Source organism: Cervus elaphus, chromosome 25, assembly GCF_910594005.1.
Source record: "Cervus elaphus chromosome 25, mCerEla1.1, whole genome shotgun sequence".
NCBI lineage: Eukaryota > Metazoa > Chordata > Mammalia > Artiodactyla > Cervidae > Cervus > Cervus elaphus.
Genome location: NC_057839.1, coordinates 41,735,181 through 41,759,914, shown reverse-complemented (window position 1 = coordinate 41,759,914; position 24,734 = coordinate 41,735,181). Strand labels below are relative to the sequence as shown.

Sequence of the window (24,734 nt, the reverse complement as noted above, 5' to 3'; positions counted from 1 at the left end):
GGTTTTTCCAGTGGTTGTGTATGGATGTGAGAGGTGGACTGTAAAGAAGGCTGAGTGCTGAAGAATTGATGTTTTTATTGATGCTGTGGTGTTGGAGAAGACTCTTGAGAGTCCCTTGGACTGCAAGGAGATCCAATCAGTTGGTCCTAAAGGAAATCAGTGCTGAATATTCATTGGAAGGACTGATGCAGAAGCCGAAGCTCCAATACTTTGGCCACCTGATGGGAAGAACTGACTCATTTGAAAAGACCTGATGCCGGGAAAGATTGAGGCAGGAGGAGAAGGGGATGACAGAGAATGAGATGGTTGGATGGCATCACTGACTGAATGGACATGAGTTTGAGCAAACTCCAGAAGATGGCGAAGGACAGGGAAGCCTGGCATGCTGCAGTCCATGGGGTGGCAAAGAGTCGGACACGACCGAGTGACTGAACAACAAAAGGGAACATGAGACAAGGTTTGCAGAGGGCTCCTGAGACCCTATCTTCTTTTGGATGTTGTGCTGTGTGGAAATGAGATTCCAGATCTTGCTAAGGATGGCAGGGAAAACAATGAAGGCAATGATACCAGGGGTGTAAAGCTGGGTAGGGAAGTTGAACAGTAGTCCAAGGAAGAAGTGATAGGGTCTGGATGAAAGCAGCAATGGAAGGTGGGCAGAAGGAAGGAGATGGGAGTTCTGAAAGTGGAACTGATAGCACTTCACTATTGAGATTCATCACTTTAATAAATATTCACAAAATTTCCAATATGGGCCAGGAACTGGGAACTGAGCAATGAATGAAATCTACAAAGTCCTTCATAAAGTTTCCATTTTAGCACACCCTAGTTAACAAGGAATGAGGCAGAGGTTAATCCATACAATGTCAGCAGTGATAGGCAGTATGAAGAAAAATGAAACAGGGTTTGGGGAGAGTGATAAGGCAGTTGCTATTTTAGACAGGGATCAGGAAAGGACTCTCTGTAAGGGACATTTGAACAGCGGCCAAAGGAAGTGATAGGTAAGTTGTGGGGTCTATTGGTACAGAGGGAGACATACTGGGAGTGGAAGCTGGAGACTAGTAAGAGGAGGGAAAGTCTAGTAAGACTTTCAAATGGATGATGATACAGTTTATTGATAAAGAGATACACGTGGATGATGCTAATAACAGGCAGTTATACACAGGAGCTGGTCTAGATGGAGAGGTAGCAGTTATCTGAAGGAAACCTCAAGGACATTTTCTAAAATTTCAATTCAGAGACACCAGCTGAATGGTTTCCTTACCAAATTAAAAGGATCAGACTCTTCCATCTAAGGACATTCATTCTGGTTAACAGTAGAGCCAAATTATTTCAATGAGCAACGAAAGGCTATTTTAGTGCTACTGAAAGAACTTTCTTAAAAGCTTTTCACAAACTTAAAAGCACGAGTAAACTTTATGGGGAATAAAGCTTTATTTAATAAAAAGCAGTATATTAATGCATTTCAAGTATTTTATAAATATATGAGCATTTTAAATTGACAAATATAACATATCAAGTAAATTGAAAGGCAGAAAAACTGCCACAATTTAGTACAGGCAAACTAAAAATATTCCAAAATCAAAAACCATGATAACCATTTTCAGAATTCAGTCATTACTCTATAATCAGTCTTGTTTCCTGATTAGAATAGTTAGACCACTGTGATAACGTTTTTTCATGTTTCCATGCACACAATTTTTTGTATTATACTGTAAATGCAATATTCAAATTCATTTGCATTGTGGGGCTTGGAACTTAGAGATTAACTCTAAGTTTATGAATTTCAATAATATTATCTAACTTAAGCTGAATGATCTCCTTCTGGCTGAACCCAAGTTCTTTAAGAATCTCTTCGGTGTGTTCTCCTACAAAAGGATCCCTTTTAGTTGAAGGGAGAGCTGGGGTGTTGGACAGCAAAGGAGCAGGGCGGGGACTCACACGCTGCTCTGTATCAGTAATAAACGAGCCCCGATCTTTGTTGTGACCGTGATGGGCAACCTCTTCAAAAGTCAGCACAGGAGTCACACATGCATCTGTGCCATCAAAGATCTGACACCACTCTGCCTTTGTCTTCTTTGCAAAGATATCTGCAAATTTCTTCTTCATTTCTGGCCAATCCTTTATACTCATCTGATTGGGAAGTTCATCAGACTTTAGCCCAAGTCCTGAGAGAAAAACAGAATTTCTTAAATCAGCATGCTTTGGGTGCAGTAAATATAATCAGTGCAAATGAGTTTTGAACTCATCATACTTGCCCCAAATGGGATATTTTATAAGAATTCTCAAATGAGTCAAGAGAAGAAATTCAAACTCAACCTGAAGTTGGAGCCAAAGCTGGAGAAGACAATAGCGTAACAGGACTCAAGACAGACTTTCTAAGTCTTTGAGAGATCTTATTATTTACATTTCCTCAAAAGCAGTCATTTTTAATTGTCTAGTTTCCAGAAATCAACTTCTTCCCTCTGAGAAGCTTTTCCAAAAGAAACTTCCTCATGAAGTTATTATCTGCCATGTGTGTGCTCAGTCGCTAAGCTGTGTCTGACTCTTTTGTGATCCCCTGTGGCCCACCAGGCTCCTCTGTCCCTGGGATTTCCCAGGCAAGGACACTGGAGTGGGTTGTCCTTTTCTTCTCCAGGGGATCTTCCTGACCCAGGAATCAAACCCAACTCTCCTGCACTGGCAGGAAGATTCTTTAGCACTGAGTCACCTGGGAAGCCCAAAGACACATGCAAATTGTTCCGATAGCAAACATGACAGCAAGTTATCAGCCAGCCAATCAACAGGGGACACAGAGACTTTTTCTCAAGTACAAAGAGTTCTGAAGGGCCCCTCAACACAAGGGACAGAGAAGATGAAAAGATTTGCCAGGGAATATCACAAGAAGGATGGCTTCTCCAGTCCATGACTTGATCTGTGCTTCCTTTATTGACTACAGGAACCCACCCCTGTAGATACACCCCAACTCCAGTGCTAATTAAATTATACCCAAAGGGCAACTTTGCTGGGGTTTGGTGTAACTGTCATTTTTATTCCCTCTTGTATAAGAGGGTTTCTAAATTTAAATTATGCATAATATTTTGCATAAGTTTAGCCAAGTTAATCAAGCAATTCTCATTTTTTATCATCCTTTCCTTATCTACCATGTTGAAAAACAATGAGCAATAATTTTAAGCTGCTCTGAAGATGCAGAAGGGCCTACAAAGGTAAGAAGACAGGAAAACTATAGGTTCTTCTTAGAGTTTTGAGGGATATAAGGATATAAGAACTCACATAATTCTGAAGAGCTGTGAAAAAACACCTGTGCAAATACATTGTTCTCTGTAGCCACCTGTCCCATTCAAAACCAGAAAAGATATAAAGCCACAGTTTCAGATTTACCACAGTAATCTATGAAGAAATATTTCTAAGGATGTCTTTCACTTTGCTTTCTCCTTCTTGATTGTCCCAAACTCTGTGATTAAGAAGCATATAAAATAAGCAGTTAGCCAAAGCACTTAAGTAGACCACGGCTAACTGTTGGAAACATACATGCATGATTTTATAAAGTTTTTTTTTTAAAAACAGAATGTGATCAGAATCATCAACTAAAACTGGAGCCAGTAGTTCTCCAACAAACACTAAACTTAAGGTTACACAGGTTTTGTTAAGGTACACAGGTTTGTACACTGGAATACTAGAAATCAGAACACTTCTACCCCTGACTCTGACACACCAGCTGTATCAATACAGCTGCTATTTAAAAGGGTAAGGCTGAAGATATTCGGTATTGACAAAAAAGGATGTCTTTGCTATATTTTTTAATAAAAAAGTATTAATTATAAACTACATGATTATATATTTTATAAATTATATAAATATATAATTTATATAATTGTATATAAATTATAAAAATTATACAATATAAATACATATATTTATATTATATAAATTATAATGTGTATGTTTATATTATATAGATTATAAAAAATTTAATTGTGTCTGTATGTGTACAGGGAAAATTCTTTTTTTTTCTTTTTTTTTCATTTATTTTTATTAGTTGGAGGCTAATTACTTTACAATATTATATTGGTTTTTGCCATACATTGACATGAATCAGCCATGGATTTACATGTGTTCCCCATCCCGATCCCCTCCCACCTCCCTCCCCATCCCATCAAAGGCCACATTCCAAACTATCCTAAAGTGGAAGGACAAGGGAGAATTTTTACCTCTTACCTTATAAATTCTGTATTGTTTACACTTTTCTCATAAAAAATACATTACTTTGAATTTTTTCATTTTTTAAAATTGTTGTAAAATATACAAAATATAACACTGACCATTTTAGCCACTATTAAGAATACAGTACTATGTTATTAAGTATATTATTCATATTATTCTGGAGCCATTACCACCATTCACCTCCAGAACTTTTCATCTTTCCAAGCTGAAACTGTACCAGGTTCCCCGGTGGCTCAGATGGTAAAAAATCTGCCTGCAATGCAGGAGACCCAGATTCAATTCCTGGGTTGGGAAGATCCCCTGGCGAAGAGAATGGCAACCCACTCCAATATTCTCGCCTGAAAAATTCCATGGACAGAGGAGCCTGGCAGGCTACAGTCCATGGGGTTGCAAAGAGTTGGACACAACTGAGCGACTAACACTTTTACCCATTAAACGCTAACACTTATTCTCTGCTTCCCCCAGTCCTTGTTCAAATATCTGTTCAAGTTCCCACTTTTAATTCTTTTGGATATATAACCAGAAGTGGAATTGCTGGATCGTATGGTAATTCTATGTTTAATTTTTTGAGGAGTCACCATATCATTTTCCACAATGACTGTATAATTTTACGTTCTTACCAGTAATGCATGGGGTTCCAATCTCTCCGCATCCTCACCAACACTTATTTCCTGGCTTTCTTAATAATATTTTGAAATTTTAAAGCAACTTAAAAAAATTATCTATTGCCTTCACTACAAGAATCTCATGTCCTAAGAGTCTCAGTATTTTCCAGATTTCTTTGCCCTGGAAAGCATTAGGAACATAGCATAGAGGAGTCTGAGCCTTACAAAAACCTTGTGTATTTATGCTCAGACACTGAGAGCTAAATGAAGCTATGGTCTCAAAGATCTCAAAATGTATGGTAAAATAATAAATTAACACTAACTCAGAAAAATCATTACAGATGTGGGCATTTGTCCAAACCACTCTGTTCTATCGTTCTTCTAACTTACAGTTAAGTTGGTGAAGTTAATATAGTTGATCACAGAGTGCATTCTGATGCTTATAAAAACCATCATTCCAGCTATATACAGACTACTCTGAGTAGCACTTTGCATCTCAAAAGCTATCAAACATAAAACTCCAAACTTGAAGCTGGAAGATAAATGTGCTGCAAGCATGTGCTTGTCACATTGCTTCAGCATACATTCTAAAACTTCTTAGAAACTAAAATATCTGTGAAGTAAACTTTAAATTCACATTTCACAGGGACAAAATAACTTCAGTCCAATTATCAGTCAGGGCAAAAGGGATCCCAAATTTTCCTGCTAACCTGTGACAACATATCAATAAGACAAGAATCTGCAAGAAAGGTGAACTGCAGAAGCATCAAGTGATGGTGACATATCCCAACAAACTCTCACTCACCAAAGTCTCTCTGTGCTCTGGTGACCCCATTATTAAGTACCAGGAGGGACATCTATCTATCAAGGAATAAAAACTGGTAGAACCAGCAGATCACTTCTGGGGAAGAACAGACTGTGGCCATGCAACGGGCAAGATAAATATCCAACACTATGAGTATGGGCTTCCCAGGTGGCACTAGTGGTAAAGAACCTGCCTGCCAGTGCAGGAGACATAAGAGATCTGAGTCCGATCCCTGGGTTGGGAGGATCCCCTGGAGAAGGGCATGATAACCCACTCCAATATTCTTGCCTGGAGAATCCCAGGGACAGAGGAGCCTGGCGGGCTATGGCCCACAGGGTCGCACAGAGTTGGACACAACTGAAGAGACTGAGCACAGCACCGAGTATGAAATGTAACAAAAACACTGAACGCCTACAAACAGGATTATGATCTTTTTAATCTGAGCTATTTTATAGACCTTTTTTATAAAAGTGCTTGTCAATTTAAAAGATGGGGGAAGTGCCTCACAATATAATGATGACCATCACTAAACTAATTATAAGGTGGATATATACATATAATAAAAGACATCATGAACTTCAAAAGACCCCAAAATAGAGGCTGGAAAACATCCCCAGAAAAGAGGTTCCTGAAAAGTTACTCACCGTTGATCAGCAGCTCATAGAACTGGGGCTCTATTGCTCCGACAGCCATGAACCCCCCGTCCGCTGTCCGGTAGGTTGTGTAGAAATGTGCTCCACCATCTAATAGGTTCTGTCCACGAGGCTGTTCCCACAATCCTGTTTCTTGAGTTTTCCACAGAAAAGAACTTAGATATGCTATTCCTTCCACCTTTGAAGAAACAGAATACAATGTGAATCCAGGTAATTCAACTATAAAAATTATGACTGATTCCTACTTGGTTTTAAAAAAATGTTTGTATAAAAATGTTTATCTTAGAATACAGAAAGATTATATCTAATTATACAACTTCTTTGATATTTTGAGAAAGTGAGTTAGGACAGGTTTATGATAGAGCTCCTACACTATTCAGATAAGGGAATATTGTTCAGAAAAGACTTCAAGGAACTACTTCTGCTCTTCTTTTCAAATAATATTGGCAGAATGTTGACAGTTTTTGAAGCTAACTGAGGCTAGCTTCACTAGTAAGCTTACTTCACCATTTGTAAGCTAATTATACATTCTCTTTACTTTCATATATGTTAAAAACGGTCAGGATAAAAAAGCTGAAAATAAAGAAAAAGGTTTTCTTAAAAATCCATCATCTGACCTCAATACTTATAAACACATACACACAAACACATGAAGCAGATCACATTTTAAAGGTAAATTGCATGACAGCTATATTTAGTTGACTCTAGTTTTGATACCAAGCGCAAGAAATACAAATTTGAATATTTAACATATTTTAACTTTAATTATCACTAAAAAGTTACAGAATAAACATAACAATGTGGGTGGCAGGTGATAAGGGTTTTCTGAGTACAGACAAACTAGTTTGGGAATGCCAGCTTCCCACTAGTCCTGAAATAAAAAGGATTCACATCTCCAGTATGATTATCATGAGACTAGATGCACTGAACTAACTAAAGAACACTTCCCTATCCTTCTGGCACTCCAGGAAGCAGGCCAGCAAAGCATCCTTATCTCTGAGGTTACTAATAGAAAGGCCCCATTCCAACAGTGAGCAAGGGATTTCTCACAGATTCTGGCTATGAAACAAACACAAAATTTAACAGGCAAGAAGACTGCAGTGGGTTGCCATTTCCTCCTCCAGGGGATCTTCCCAACCCAGGGATCGAACCCTTGTCTCCAGCGTCCGCAGGCAGATCCTTCACCACTGTGCCTGTTGGGAAGCCCATTTTTAGATATGTCTCAGTTTTCCCTTTTAGCTTGAGGACGCTCCTGAACACTTGAATCCATGGATCTGACATGTGCTGTCACCAAGTAGTGGAGTTTGTGTAAGTGGCCTTTGGTGGTGCTGTTTTTTGAAATGGGGTTACACAGATTTTACAGTCCCCACATTTATACATATACACACAAACACACATATAGATACATCACACACACACACACACACACACACACACATATATATGTACATTTAATCTCTTTTACATACTGGATGTACTGATGAGACTATTGAAAAAAGATGTCCTGACAGTGTTATGGGTCTATTTTGGCTCACTCAGGATACAAACAGCTCTAATCTAACTCCACCTTTACTTGGCACCATAGAAGGACACAGGACAAGACACAGCAATTATAATCCTTATCTCATCAAGAGGCTGCCGAGCACACACCTCTCTTCCCCCCCTCATCCACAGGCAGTGTATGCTGCCACAGATGACAGCCCATGAACAGGGAAACTGCAGCCTCAATTTCCCAACTTTTTATATTATTCTCATCACAAAGGCCAATGGCCTGAATGCCAACACATAGTCCCCCAGGTTAGAAGTGTTCCCTTAGGACAGGAGGAAACACAGTAAAACAGACCCCACATGCCATGTGCGTGCATGCTAAGTTGCTTCAGTCCTGTCTGACATCCGGACTCTTTGTGACCCAATGGATTATAGCCCGCCAGGCTCCTTTGTCCATGAGGATTCTCCAGACAAGCATACTGGAGTGTAGTGCCATGCCCTCCCCCAGAGGATCTTTGCAACCCAGAGATTGAACTCAAGTCTCAGGCATCTCCTGTATTGGCAGGTGGGTTCTTTACCACTAGCGCCCCCTGGGAAGCCCTAACTCTACAGTTTCTAAGGGAACAGTCTGATGAAGAGATGACTCCAGGTCATCATAGGCAGGCCTAGGTCATGGATTCTGCTGCTAAAGTCACTTGGAAACTACTGGCCTAAAAGAATAAGATATATGCCCCACCCCCCCAGTCAGCTTCCTCCTTCAGTGGTTCTCCACAGGGTACCAGAGCCACCAACCACTGGGTCTTCTAAGTCAGAGATCAGGGAGCCATCCTTGATTCCTTCCTTTCCCTTCACTGCCAAATGTGAATCCTTAAATCCATACCTATTCTACCATTGACCATTTTAGTACTTGCCTTTATCTCTCAGTCTTGTCTTCATCAAATCCACTCTCCAGCCTACCAGCAAAGATAGGTCCAAATGTAACCTGTATAGTGGAACTAGACTGGGCTCTCATCAACTAGCTGTGAGAACTCAGGCAAATTTCTTTTTTCTTTTTTTTTCAGGCAAATTTCTGAATGTGCTGATGAGTCTGTTGAAAAAAGATGTCCTAACAGTGTTATGGGTCTGTGCTTAGTTGCTCACTCATGTCCGACTCTGTGCAACCCCATGGACTGTAGCTCACCAGGCTCCTCCGTCCATGGGATTTTTCAGACAAGAATACCGGAGTGAGTTGCCTTTTCCTCCTCCAGGGGACATTCCTGACCCAGGGATCAAACCCACGTCTCCTGTGTTTCCTGCACTGCAGGTGAATTCTTTACCTGCTGAGCCATCAGGGAAGCCCTGTTACAGGTCTAATTGGGTTCAGTAACAACGTATCCCAGGAGAAGGGAATGGCAACCCTTCCAGTATTCTTGCCTGGAAAGTCCATGCCCAAAAAAGCCTCACGGGCTGCAGTCCATGGGGGTCACACAACTGAGTGCACATATGTGAGGGGTCTGGAGGGAGATGGGTTGGTAACAATAAACAGGTAGAACTGGAAACAAACAAACAAACAATGTATTCAAAGTGAAATTGCTGTTTTGGGGATTAGGAGAAATCACACAGAAGTGCCTAGGAGAACAAGAAGCAAGTGCTCCGTGTGTGAGTGAAGACACTGAAGCATCCTGACATTTGAATCTCTGCTACACAGTGCAGCAGGAAGGTCTAGACTGGTCCATTTCACTTGCGCATCATCAAGAATCTCCTCTTCCTGCTAAAGGAGACTTCCTGAGCCCAGTTTTCAATGAAAATCTCTTAAAAATCATATTCAAAGTACAAGACACAAGATGGTGAAAATCGCTGAAACACAATGTGGTAATCAGGTGAGTCATGCAGAGTTTAGAAAATTGACTCCACAAACAGACGATCAAAATATGACGTTCTGACACATGTCAAACATATGAAGCTATTTTAAAGAGAAGGCTATCTTTGGTAACTTGGATTCAAATTTCAAATCTCAATTTATCTCCTGTCTTGTTTGAAAGAGGATTTGAGGCAGCCATATCTCAACCTTAGGAACAAACGCAAGGCTTAGCGTTTCCCCCAGTAAAAACTCACCATGCTTGCATCGATGACCTGACCTTTGCCAGAGCGTGTGCGTTCAAACAACGCCATAATGATGCCCAGTGTGCACATGAGGCCACCACCACCAAAATCAGCCAGGAGATTCAACGGGGCATATGGATTCTCACCACTTCTGCCACTTCTTGATAAAACACCTATACCATGAAAACAAAATATGGAGGACCATTAATGGTAAATTTAAAGTGTATTTTAAACTTTTATTTTTTTATTTTTGGCTGTGCTGGATCTTCATTGCTGCTCGGGCTTTTCTCTGGTTGCATTGAGTGGAGGCTACTCTCAATTGCAGTGCATGGGCTTCTCATTGCAATGGCTTCTCTTGTCGCAGAGCACAGGCTCTAGGACACACAAGCTTCAGTAGCTGTGGCACGTGGGCTCAGTCATTGCAGCTCCGGGGCTCTAGAACAACAGGCTCAACTGTAAGCCTACAGTTTACAGGCTTAGTTGCTCCGTGGCATGTGGGATCTTCCCGGACCTGGGATGAAACCCCATGTCTCCTGCACTAGCAGGCAGATTCTTTATCAATGAGCCATCCAGTGGTAAATGGTTAAAAAGCCCATTTAATGTGTACTTTAAATAAATACATGAACATCTTAGAAGGAAAACCAATCTCTCTAGCTACTAGTTGTAAGTGAAAATTAATATCTAATGCCTTTCTAAATCTAAACTCGTTCAGTATATTTATAAGATGGCTTTCCTTCCAACAAATTTCCTTATTTTTTTTTTTATGTCTTTATTTTCTTTAAAACTTTATTCCTACAGATATTTTCAGAATTCTATTGCTAAGTTTTTATTCACTGAGTTGTGTGTGGGGGGGGATGGTTGCTATCCACTTAGTTTATGACTTAACAATGGTATAAGGCACTTCCATTCTTATTAGAAAGAGATGCAAGAAAACAAACACAAGAAAAAGAAAAGGAATTGCATTTTTAAATAGATGTGAAAAATCAACTCTCCACTCACTCTTTTCCTCAACCTTTAAAAGTGTACACACAGAATATTTGAGACTTCTTTTACTCAGCAATATGGTTCTTAGAAATCTAGAATTAGGTCATTCTAAGAGGTTCCCTGGTGGCTCAGGGGGTAAAGAACCTGCCTGCTATGCAGGAGACTCGGATTCTATCCATGAGTCGGGAAGAGCCCCTGGAGAAGGGAATGGCAACCCACTCCAGTATTCTTGCCTGGAGAAGTCCATGGACAGAGGAGCCTGGTGGGATACAGTCCATGGGGTCACAAAGAGTTGGACATGACTGAGTGGTTAACACTTTCAAGATATGTTCATACAGGTGAAAACCATGGGATTTTTCTAGTATTCATAGAATTTCTAAAATCATGACTCAGTCAACAATTCACAATAAAGTAAGGGGGTACCAGAATCAAACTATTAATATATCTTTGCATACTACAGAGCAACCATTTCTACTAGCAATAAGTCTCTTTACTTCCTAGCAGGGGCTTGCTGGAGAATTCACTCCACAAACATAGTCAGTAAATGTTACTATTGTGTGTATTACCCCTCCCTGTGTTAAGGCAGGGGAAAGTGAAAGTGTTAGTTGCTCGACTCTTTGCAACCCCAGGGACTATAGACTGCCAGGCTCCTCTGTCAATGTATTCTCCAGGCAAGAATACTGGAGTGGGTGGCCATGCCCTCTTCCAAGGGATATTCCTGACTCAGGGATCAAACCCACGTCTCCAGCATTGCAGGCAGATTCGTTATGATCTGAGTCACCAGATGGAGGCTGACAGTGACTGTTTCAAGACAAACCAATCTTTTTTAAAGAAGTACATGCTCAAATAAAAAAAAGAAGTACACGCTCTTTATTAATTCCAATAAATATTCCAAACTTCACCTTTAAAAAATTCTTTCTAATAAGTGTAGCTGTAGATCTTGACTGGGGGAAAAAAAAGAGTGAAGAGAAATTGGATTTTTTTTTTTTCAACACACCTGACAAGGCCAAATAGTTGATGTCATGTCCGGCTACCTTGGAGAACCTTCCCGACTGGCCGAATCCACTCAATCTGGCATAGATAAGCCTCGGGTTCTCCTTCTGGAGAATCTCTGGACCGAGCTGGAGTTGTTCCATCACCCCTTAAGAGAAAAGTTACGTTCTTTTTTTAAAGACAGCATGAACTGAAGATGGGTACAATCCCTCCTTTGTGGCAAGTATAAAACAGCACTTTTTTGCAAGGAAAACTGGTAACATTTGCTGTGAGTTTATAATGAACGTATTGCCAATAATTAAGAAGCCCCCATTTTTGGAATGTGGGGCAGACCCCCCCCCACCCCAAGAATGCTATTTCCCCCCAGCACTGCCCTACATCCCTGCAGGCATACCCAAGCATCTTCAGAGTGGACATTCCATCCCTTCAGTCAGCCCCTTCAGAGTTGCCCCAGTTCGCTCCTAAGTAATTTGTTAGAAATGGTCTGTTCTTTTGGAAGTTACTCTGGGTCTTTAGTTGATTAAAAACTCACTTTTGGAAGCTGCTTTTCCTTTCAGGACCTCTTCTATGCCTATGCCTGCACGGGTGCCTGCTATACCTATGCGTGTACATATTCCATCTTCCCAAACAGCTCAGATGCTCCCCGGCAGGATTCATGCCTCATCTGTTCCCACAGGCCTCTAACATGCCCAGCAGTTCCTCTACAAAAAGGCTCAGTACAAATATCTGGTGGAAGAAGGGTTAGCTACAACAGCATTGAATTGCTCTTATCAGCGAGTACCGTTGACCCTTGAACAAGGTGAGTTTGAACTGTTCGGGTCTACCTTTGAAGTTTTTCAAAAGCAAATACTACAGTATTACACAGTCTGTGGTTGATGAATGCTGAGGAACTGTGGAGGACCATTGTTACTAAAGTACAGGTTAGCCCTGGTTTGTTCAAGGGTCAGTCAGTATTTATTCTGCTAAAACCAGGGAACCTAAGGAGTCCTGGGGTTAAAGATATAAAATTAGATAATAAAACTCACTGACTTTGTTTCCACAAAGCTATGATAAGTTACAAAAGGATTCTATTCCTAGACTGGTGGTTACCAAGGGGGAAGGATAAGAGAGGGATGAATTGGGAGCTTGGGATTAGCAGATGCAAACAAGTATATACAGAATGGATAAACAATAAGGTTCTACTGTATAGCATAGGAAGCTCTATTCAATATCTTGTGATAAACCTGTGATAAATGGAAAATATGAAAAAGAATATATATGTAACTCAGTGGCTCTGTTGTACAGCAGTAATTAACACAACATTGTAAATCAACCATACTTCAATTAAAAATAAACTCTATTTCTCTAACTAGAAAAACATCAGCCTCAATCCACCCCAACACCCCCTGCAGCTATATCTGTATTCACAGCTCCACCTCTCCCCTAATACTAAGGCAAATTATTTACCCATGTGGAGCCTCCTTCAATTTCAAGTTGTGTATTATTAAATTATAATAAAATCCTAATTACTAAATTATTATTGTTGTAATCTCAGATCTGAGGGTGGATGTGTTCACACATTTAAATACGCCTGGTGCCCCACACAGCCAATTCATTCCCCATTTACTGACTTCCAGCTATATACCAAAGCTTGGGATTTGTACTTGAGCAAGAGCAGGTGTCTGAGCAAAGGTCAAAGTGGTGCTAGACCCAAACATCAGCTTTTAAAAGGCTGTTAAAACTGTTATCAAGGAAGCTGCAGCAGGCTTGCAAAGAATCCGGAAGTCACAGAAAGGAGGAAGAATGATGGGACTGATGATAATTGAAAGCTGGTGGTGGAAAAGGAAGATTTGGGAGCCTAGACAAAGGTACAAGTTTTTCATTCAGGCAACTGGGTGGACATTGGTTCTATTCACTGAAATGATACAGAAAGAGGAGAGGACATTTTAGTAGGGAAGAGGTGGGGCTCAGTTTGGAATATGTGGAAGCTGCAGTGCCCAGGAGACGGTCAGATAGAAGTGGGCAGAACTTGCCTAGTCCGGAAGTCTGTGGCTGTAAAAGAAGGGGGCACGGTTATAGACTTGGCCATCACCTGCCTATAAAAAATAAAAATAGTAGAAATTGATAAGGGCTGCAAGAAGCAGAGTGTAAAGGAAATTGAGCAGAAGCTGGAACCTGAACACCAGCATTTAAGGCAGCAGGTGTTAGCCTGGCTTTACCCCGGTACACCAAGCTCCAAAATTTAGCAGTTTGACTATGAACCTACATGCAGTTTTCCAGGGAGAGAATCTATGGCTTTCGTTTGTTTCTCAGAGGGTTCATGACCTTCACATAATTAAGAAACGCAAATGTAAAAGAGTAACTAAAAAGGGGGGGGGGGGGGGACTTGGTAAGGAGTCAGAGAGAGGTATAAGAAAAGTGAGGACAACAGCATTATCCCGGACTCCAAGAGTGTAAGACAGTCTCAGGGGGCGATGGATCAGCAACATCAAATGCAACAACAAAGTCTAGAAAGTAGGGACGGAAAGGGTTCAGGTGGCAACAGGGCAAAGGTTATGCGGGGTGCAGCCCCAAACGGTCGGGCGCGGCGACCTCCCTTCTGCGGGGACCGTCCCCTCTCTGGCCCCGCGTAGGGGCAGGAGGCTCACCGGGGCGGAAAGGCTCCAGCATCACGTCCGCCCGGGCGCACAGGCGTCGCAGCACCGCCACTCCCCGCGGCCGCTTCAGGTCCACCACCAGCGAGCGCTTGCCTCGGGCCAACCTGCTGGAGTCGCTGCGGGTGCCGGGTCGGTCCACACGCACCACCTGCGCCCCGAAGTCCGCCAGGACCATACCGCAGAAGGGAACCGGGGCCAGGCCGGCGAGTTCAACGACTGTGATGCCCCTAAGCGCCATGTGCCCTGCGTCTCCTTGCCAAACCGAGGAAACAGCAGCTGCCTGAACTTCGGCCTGTACTGCCCGGCGTCAGCCCGGGGCGCACGCTCCCTCCCTCGTGGCCCCGCCCCCACGCGCCTGCGCGCAGCCGCAGAGCCTGCGAAATAGTGCGTCTTCGGACCGCCTCCGGATCTGGCCAGTTAAGTGGGCTGAGGTGGCTTAGATTTTAAAACTAGGGCATCCTAAATTGTGCCCTAGGGCTTGACCTGGGGGGATGGGGGGTAGGGGTGGGGCCCATGGCTGGACCTGGATGTCTCAGGATGGTTTTACTTTCCTTGCAGTCCCAGCCGCTGTGCTCTATGGACCCGTTTATACCTCTCTGGCCTTGAAAAACATATAAATATTTAAGAATAATGTTAAAGTGTTGTTTTTAGCTTCTCAGCTATCTGGGGTTAGTATCCTGTGTTTTTACAGCCCGAGTTTCCGCCCTTTCACACCAAGGGAGTGACTGTAGTCCCATGACTGTCGGAAGGAAGGTACTCTTCTTTTCTGAGCTGGTTAGGCTCACCAGCTCACCTTCGGCAATAACTGCAATCGATCCTTCGTTTAGTGACATGGCGGGCAATGTGCCAGTTATGATTATTCACTACCCACAAAAAGCTTGTGTGCCCTATCATGGAATATAAAAAGCACATGTGAGCAGGTGGTGCTCATCAGAGACAAATCTGAGAAGTTTAAAAGTATTTTTAATTTGTCACCTGCTATTTCTACAATTATAGTTTGGAGTTTTTAATTTCAGTGCATTTTAAAAGTACAATAAAATAAGAACAAATAGCCCCACTCCTTGCAGTTTCGAGTCTCCAGGAGCTAGGGAGAGACTTTTATAGAGAAAAGTTGAGGCAAGGAAATTATTGATTGACTATATGTAATAGCCTAGCTGACTGTTTGGATTTGGTTCATACTTTGATTTCTGGACTCTCAGACCAGGTTAGATTCAGCCTGCTTATGGAGGATGCCAGGGCATGAGAGCCCCATCACTCTAATGGATTCCTTGTTTAATTAGCACCTATTTGTCCCCTCTAGCCCTTTGTTTTGAGAACAAATTTTTATTTTGAGAAACTTAAAAGAGAAATGTATAAAAAATACTCTAGCAAACACCCGTAGATGGAGGTACTATTATTTCATAGTGACCCCTAGTCTAAAAAATAAGCAGTACAGATAGTGCTTAAGCTGACACCCATGATTAGATTCACATGAATCAGATATCTTACCAGCATTAAGCTTTACTGATAAGGTCAAAGATGCAGATCATAGAGATAATCTCAGACAAAGCTGAGGTCCTGGAAATGTCACTTGACACTGCAGGCCTTTCCTTCCTGCATGGAAAACATACTCTCTGTTACTGATCTCGAGAGACAGCAGTGAACTGTCCTGAAGAGAGATCTTAGCTCCCTGCCCAGGAATTGAACCTGAGTAGTCTGGATGAAAACCAGGACTCCTAGCCACCAGATCATGAAGGCGTTAGAGGCCAGAAGCTGCGACCCTGACTCTTTCCCCCATTTGAAAGCGAGAATGCTTCAAAAGAGGCAAAGACTGTGAAAACAGGTACAAAGTTTATTATGAGAGACAGCATAGCATGTGGGAGAATGTTCAGAGAAGCAGTTTATTTAAGACTGAAGCTGGAAAGCCAGGTGATGCAAAGGTAAAGGATCTGCCTGCTAACGCAGGAGACACGAGAGAGATGTGGATTCGATCCATGAGCCAGGAAGATCCTCTGTAGTAGGAAATGGCAACCCACTCCAGTATTCTTTGAAAAATCCCACGGACAGAGGAGCCTAGAGGGCTACAGTTCACGGGGCTACAAAGAGTTGGAGGCACCTGAGCAGACACACAGGCAGAGATACAGACCCAGAGAGAAAGGGTATGGGCCTCCTCTCTTGTGAGGCCTGCAGTAGTGAAGTAATTTAAATCAATTACATAGAACAGTTATCTTGTTTCTTTTTTCACACCTGACTGGTACTAGGAACCTCTCCAAGATGGGTACACAACTTTTTGTTAAGATAGATCCCACCGTGTAGGACTGTGGGTGTGTGTCCACTCATTATGGGGTAGCAGCCTCTCCCTTTTTGACCTCCAAGGAGCCTTCCTGTGCATGTGCAGACAGGGAAGTTCTCCTTGACCTCAAGAGTGGTCATCTTATTTTTTTTTTTTTTTAAGAGTGGTCATCTTATATCTTTACTTCTGCAGAGCTCAACTTCTGCCATTAGCTTTGTCCTTGGAGTATCTGGGTGAGAACAAAAATTCAATTTTACTCCTTTTGACAAATACCAGCTATCCAGCCTTAGGGCCCATCAGTCTTCTACAAGCTGAATTGTGTCTCTTTAAAATTCATATATTTAAGTCCTAACCCCAGTACTGTGACTGTATTTGGAGACAAGGCCTGTAGAGGTAGTTAAGACAGAAACAGGTCGTTTGTGTGGGACCTAATCCAATAGGACTGGACTGGTGTCCTTATAAGGAAAGATTAGGAAAACACAGACCAAGGGACAACTGTGTGAAGACACAGCAGAAGGCAGTCATCTTCAAGTCAAGAAGAGAAGCTTCAAAAGAAAGCATACCCGTTGACCCATAATCTTGGACTTTTAAGCTGTCAAAACTGTGAGAAAATAAATTTATGTTCTTTAAGCCACCCAGTCTGTTATTTTTTTCTGGAATTCCTTGCAAATTAATATATTCTCAGATCCACAGTTACAGATGAGGTTCTAATGAGGTTCTCAGGTCACCAAACGGACTATTTTCTATTCCAGAAAGTTACTTAGCTATGGAACCATCTTTCCTAAATTCTGGGTTTATTTAGCATAATCAATCTTGTGGCCAGGGATAACCATTAAATCTATTCAATAAGTAAATTCTCTTAAGCCTGGCATGTTGCAGTTCATGAGGTCGCAAAGAGTCGAACACAGCGACTGAACAACCAACTTCCTCTTAGCAAATATGATTAATTTCCTTACCTACAGTCCAGTGGAGTCATGTGCCCTTTTCTTTGGCCTCCCGGGGCTTCCCTATTTACTTCTCTAAAGAGAGTAAATAGATCAAAAGTCAGCTGCTTTCAACTCTTTCCAAAGCTTAAGTCTCCTTTAATGCTCACCTGCAGCTACCTATTATTACTCCTGTTCACCTCACTGTTCAAGGCACAAGCACTCCCATGATTTTGACATATGGTCCACATATGAATGCTATAGCTATATTATTTTTATACTATAATTTGTGGTTTTAATTTTCATAAACAATGTTACATTGTACCAACTTCTCTGAATTTACCTTTGCACTCCATATTGTGTTAACTGGTCTCCCCATTTCTATTCTTTCCTATTAGATCAACAGAGATTCTTGGCTTAAATACAAAAGAATTCACTGGAAGTCTACGAAGTAAAACTCATGTAAGTATGTGAGAAAGCTGAATTCAGGCAATTGACAGGACTCAGGCTGCTGGAATCATGTTCAAGGTCACAGTGTGGAAAACTAATTAGGATAGAAATCTGCATAGTTTCCACGCACCTCTGCCCAGCTCTGAGAGATTCACATAAGCCTGAGTCTGAGTCAAAAGGATGGAGGTACTAAATTGAAGGTTCTCCCACTGACGCATAAGATGGGATCATTAAATTAAAATCATGACTGTGGTGGATTGTGTTGACTGAAAAAAAAAAAAAATGCACGATGTGAGAGATGCGAGTTAAACTTTATTTGGAGGCAAAATGAGGACTGCACCCTGGGAGACAGCACCTCAGAAAGCTCTGAGAGACTGCTCCAACGAGGTAGTGTGGGAAGGTCAACCTGTAAGATTTTGGTGAAGGGGTAGTTCAATGAAGTTAAGCACTTACATTGCAAAAGTTTTCTGCTAGTCACGAGGACCTGATGTTCTAGATATGAAGAGAGGCAGAGACTGGGATTATGAAGTCAGCCCCTGGAAATAATATTTGGCTGTCTAAAGACCTGTTCCATATCCTCCTTGAATACAGAGTGCCTCATTTTCCACCCTGAATTCACATCATGGGGTGTTGAAAGTTGGCAGCTGCAGCAGCACAGAGTTCAACATCCACAGGGCAGATGGCAAACGTCCTTATTGTCGTTGTTCAGTCAGTCAGTAGTTCAGTTGCTCAGTCGTGTCTGACTCTTTGTGACACCATGGACCACAGCATGTGAGGTCTCCCTTTCCATCACCAACTCCAGGAGTCTACTCAAACTCATCTACATTTTGTCAGTGATGCCATCCAACCATCTCATCCTCTGTCATCCCCTTCTCCTCCTGCCTTCAATCTTTCCCAGCATCAGTCTTTTCAGAAGAGTCAGCTCTTCTCATCCAGTGGCCAAGGTATTCGAGTTTCAGCTTCAACATCAGTCCTTCCAATGAATGCTCAGGACTGATTTCCTTTAGGATGGACTGGTTGGATCTCCTTGCAGTCCAAGAGACTCTTGAGAGTCTTCTCCAACACCACAGTTCAAATGCATCAATTCTTCAGCTCTCAGTTTTCATTATAGTTCAACTCTCACATCAGTATGACTACTGGAAAAACCATAGCCTTGACAAGATGGGCTTTTGTTGGCAAAGTAATGTCTCTGCTTTTTATTTATTTATTTATTTTTCCATTTATTTTTATTAGTTGGAGCCTAATTACTTTACAATATTGTAGTGGCTTTTGCCATATATTGACATGAATCAGCCATGGATGTCTCTGCTTTTTAATATGCTGTCTAGGCGAGTCACAAATTTCCTTCCCAAAAGTAAGTGTCTTTTAATTTCATGGCTGCAATCACCATCTGCAGTGATTTTGCAGCCCCCAAAAATAAAGTCAGCCACTGTTGCCACTGTTTCCCCATCTATTTGCCACGAAGTGATGGGACCGGATGCCATGATATTAATTTTCTGAATGTTGAGCTCTAAGCCAACTTTTTTACTCTCTTCTTTCACTTTCATCAAGAGGCTCTTTAGTTCTTCTTCACTTTCTGCCATAAGGGTGGTGTCATCTGCATATCTGAAGCTATTGATATTTCTCCCGACAATCTTGATTCCAGCTTGTGCTTCTTCCAGCCCAGCGTTTCTCATGATGTACTCTTCATATAAGTTAAATAAGCAGGGTGACAATATACAGCCTTGACATACTCCTTTCCCTATTTGGAACCAGTCTGTTGCTCCATGTCCAGTTCTAACTGTTGCTTCCTGACCTGCATACAGGTTTCTCAGGAGGCAGGTCAGGTGGTCTGGTATTCCCATCTCTTTCAGAATTTTCCACAGTTTATTGTGATCCACACAGTCAAAGGCTTTGGTGTAGTCAATAAAGCAGAAATAGATGTTTTTCTGGAACTCTCTTGCTTTTTTGATGATCCAGTGGATGTTGACAATTTAATCTCTGGTTTCTCTGCCTTTTCTATAAACCAGCTTGAACATCTGGAAGTTCATGGTTCACATACTGTTGAAGCCTTGCTTGGAGAACTTTGAGCATTACTTTACTAGCATGTGAGATGAGTGCAATTGTGCAGTAGTTTGAGCATTCTTTGGGATTGCCTTTCTTTGGAATTGGAATGAAAACTGACCTTTTCCAGTCCTGTGGCCACTGCTGAGTTTTCCAAATTTGCTGGCCTGTTGAGTGCAGCACTTTCAAAGCATCATCTTTTAGGATTTGAAATAGCTCAACTGGAATTCCATCACTTCCACTAGCTTTGTTCATAGTGATGCTTCCTAAGGCCCACTTGACTTCACATTCCAGGATGTCTGGCTCTAAGTGAGTGATCACACCATCATGATTATCTGGGTCCTGAAGATATTTTTTGTATAGTTCTTCTGTGTATTCTTGCCACCTCTTCTTAATATCTTCTTCTGTTTGGTCTGTACCATTTCTGTCCTTTATTGAGCCCATTTTTGCATGAAATATTCCCTTGGTATCTCTAATTTTCTTGAGGAGATCTCTAGTCTTTCCCATTCTATTGTTTTTCTCTAATTCTTTGAACTGATCACTGAGGAAGGCTTTCTTATCTCTCCTTACTATTCTTTGGAACTCTGCATTCAAATGGGCATATCTTTCCTTTTCTCCTTTGCTTCTGGCTTCTCTTCTTCTCACAGCTATTTGTAAGGCCTCCTCAGACAGCCATTTTGCTTTTTTGCATTTCTTTTTCTTGGGGATGGTCTTGATCCCCATCTCCTGTACAATGTCATGCACTTCCATCCATAGTTCATCAGGCACTCTGTCTATCAGATCTACCCCATTAAATCTATTTTTCACTTCCACTGTATAAATTGTTGTTCAGTCACTGGCAAATACTCTTGTCAGATGCCAACTTGTAGTTGACAGGCAAGTGCCAATTTGTAGTTGGCAATTGAAACACATCAAATATATGAAAAATCATGAGTTAATAATAATGCTTTTTGAAAGACCTCCTCAATCACCTTTAAAACTTGCTAGGGCACCAACGCATTATTTTATTTGTATTAATGAACTCAAGTTTGCATGCCTGAGGCCCAGTGAGGCGAAACAAACAGTAACATTGGAGTTTGGATCAGAGAAAAGTTTATTGCAGGGCAAAGCAAGGAGAATAGGTGGCTTGTGCTCAAAAAACCTGAAACCCCCTATGGTTTTCCAGGAGTTTTTATAGGCAAAATTTGGGGTTAGATCTGCAGAGTGTGTGACTTTCTTCTGACTGGTTGATGATGAGATAGCCAGGAGTCTTATGCTCAGCCTGAAGTTACCATCCTCCACCTGGGTGGGGGCCAGTTCATGCAGAAGAACTCAAAGATTTTGTTATGTATGCCCCTTGAGAAGGAACCAGGACCTTGCTTTATTCCTATACTATTGTCTCTTCTCTCTTAATCAAAGTAAGTTAATTTACAATGTTGTGTTAGTTTCAAGTGTACAATAAATTCATTCAACTATACATATATATGTATATATACATATATTCCTTTTCAGACCCTTTTCCATTATAGGATATTACAAGATATTGAGTATAGTTTCCTGTGCTATACAGTAGGTCCTTGTTGTTTACCTATTTTATATATAGTGGTGTCTATATGTTACCTCCAAATTAATAATTTACCCCTCCCCCTCACCTTTCCCTTTTGATAACCATAAGTTTGTTTTCTATGTCTGTTAGTCTATTTCTGTTTTGTAAATAAGTTCACTTTTATCATTATTTTAGATTCCACATATAAGTAATATCATGATGCTTGTCTTTCTCTGTCTAACTGACTTAGTATGATAATGTCTAGATCCATTTATGTTGCTGCAAATGGCATTATTTCATCTTTTTATGATTGAAAATATACCATTTTGTATGATAAGTCACTTCAGTCATGTCCAACTCTTTATGACCCTATGGACCAATGCTAGCCAGGCTCCTCTGTCCATGGCGTTCTCTAGGCAAGAATACTGGAGTGGGTTGCCATGCCCTTCTCCAGGGGATCTTCCCAACCCAGGGATTGAACTCATGTCTCTTACATCTCCTACACTGGTAGATGGGTTCTTTACCACTAGCGCCACCTAGGAAGCTCTAATATTCCATTATAGCTGCATGAAAAGATGTTCGACATTGCTAACTGCTAGAGAAATGCAAATCAAAACTATAATGAGGTATTACCTTGCACCAGTAAGAATGGCCATCATTAAAAAGTCTACAGATAAGGCTCAGAGAGGGTAGAGAAAAGGGAACCATCCTATACTGTTGTTGGGAATATAAATTGGTACAGCCACTATGCAGAATAGGAGGGAGGTTCCTTAAAAAGCTAAAAATAGAGTTACCATATGATCCAGCAATCCCACTGGTGGGTATATATCTAGAAAAGACAAAAGCTTTAATTCAGAAAGACACATGCACCTCAATGTTCATAGCAGCAGTATTTATAATAGTCAAGACATGGAAGCAACCTAAATGTCCATTGACAGATGAATGAATAAAGAAGATGGAATATTCCTCAACCATAAAAATGAAATAGTGCCATTTATAGGAACATGGATAGTCGTAGAGATTATCATACTAATGAAATAAGTCAGACAAAGACAAATATCATATGATATCACTTATATGTAGAATCTTTTAAAATGATACAAATGAACTTATTTAGAAAACAAAAATAGACTCACAGACCTAGAAAACAAACTGATGGTCACCAAAGGGGATACTAAAGGTAGGGGGAGATAAATTAGAAGTTTGGGACTAACAGATACACACTGCTATACATAAAATAGATAAATAGGAAACACTTTCATATAGCATAGAGAACTGTATTCAATATCTTAAACTGAAGAAAGTAGGGAAAACCACTAGACCATTCAAGTATAACCTAAATCAAATCCCTTACGAATATACAGTGGAAGTGAGAAATAGATTTAAGGGACTCAAACTACTTCACAATTGCACTCATCTCTCACGCTAGTAAAGTAATGCTCAAAATTCTCCAAGCCAGGCTTCAGCAATACGTGAACCGAGAACTTCCAGATGTTCAAGCTGGTTTTAGAAAAGGCAGAGGAACCATAGATCAAATTGCCAATATCCGCTGGATCATCAAAAAAGTAACAGAGTTCCAGAAAAACATCTATTTCTGCTTTATTGACTACACCAAAGCCTTTGACTGTGTGGATCACAATAAACTGTGGAAAATTCTGAAAGAGATGGGAATACCAGACCACCTGACCTGCCTCTTGAGAAACCTGTATGCAGGTCAGGAAGCAACAGTTAGAACTGGACATGGAGCAACAGACTGGTTCCAAATAGGGAAAGGAGTATGTCAAGGCTGTATATTGTCACCCTGCTTATTTAACTTATATGAAGAGTACATCATGAGAAACGCTGGGCTGGAAGAAGCACAAGCTGGAATCAAGATTGTCGGGAGAAATATCAATAGCTTCAGATATGCAGATGACACCACCCTTATGGCAGAGAGTGAAGAAGAACTAAAGAGCCTCTTGATGAAAGTGAAAGAGGAGAGTGAAAAAGTTGGCTTAAAACTTAACATTCAGAAAACTAAGATCATGGGCATCTGGTCCCATCACCTCATGGGAAATAGATGGGGAGACAGTGGAAACAGCATCACACTTTATTTTTGGGGGCTGCAAAATCACTGCAGATGGTGATTGCAGCCATGAAATTAAGACGCTTACTCCTTGGAAGGAAAGTTATGACCAACCTAGATAGCATATTAAAAAGCAGAGACATTACTTTGCCAACAAAGGTCCGTTTAGTCAAGGCTATGCTTTTTCCAGTGGTCATGTATGGGTGTGAGAGTTGGACTATAAAGAAAGCTGAGCACTGAAAAATTGATGCTTTTGAACTGTGGTGTTGGAGAAGACTCTTGAGAGTCCCTTGGACTGCAAGGAGATCCAACCAGTCCATCCTAAAGGTGATCAGTCCTGGCTGTTCATTGGAAGGACTGATGCCGAAGCTGAAACTCCAATACTTTGGCCACCTCATGTGAAGAGTTGACTCATTGGAAAAGACCCTGATGCTGGGAGGGATTGGGGGCAGGAGGAGGAGGGGACGACGGAGGATGACATGGCTGGATGTCATCACCGACTCGATGAGCATGAGTTTGGGTAAACTCCGGGAGTTGGTGATGGACAGGGAGGCCTGGCATGCTGCAATTCATGGGGTCTCAAAGAGTTGGACACGACTGAGCAACTGAACTGACTGACTGAATAACATTTAATAAAAAATGAATATCTATATAAAACTGAATCACTTTGCTGTACACCTGAAACAAGTACAATATTATAAATCAATTATATTTCAATGAAAAGATAAAAATTAAAAATAACAAAACATTTTACTTTACATTATACCATCTCCTGACTGAAAAAAAGATGCACAACCTGTAAGTAGAGAATTATGTTTTATTCAGCAATCTCTCAGATAACTCTGAGGAACTGCTTGGAAGCAATAAAGGAAGGGCCAGGATACATACAAGTTTTTGCAACCAAAAGCAGGTGGTCAGAACAATGAAAGATCACTGTTAATTAAAGAAAACCAAACACTTGAAGTCAATGAATGTAGCACTTTTTTATG

The 24,734-nt window shown here is 41.2% G+C and overlaps 1 protein-coding gene across 1 annotated transcript; it reads right to left on the bottom strand.

Moving 5' to 3' along the window:
- Nucleotides 1–1,412: 1,412 nt before the first annotated feature.
- Nucleotides 1,413–14,809, bottom strand: AMACR (alpha-methylacyl-CoA racemase). The gene is made up of 5 exons (XM_043887652.1): nt 14,459–14,809; nt 11,836–11,979; nt 9,867–10,027; nt 6,276–6,462; nt 1,413–2,165 (listed from the first exon to the last, which is right to left on the bottom strand). Exons 1-5 carry the CDS (start codon nt 14,703–14,705, stop codon nt 1,756–1,758), a joined length of 1,149 nt encoding a protein of 382 aa, XP_043743587.1. The 5' UTR covers nt 14,706–14,809; the 3' UTR covers nt 1,413–1,755.
- Nucleotides 14,810–24,734: the final 9,925 nt, after the last annotated feature.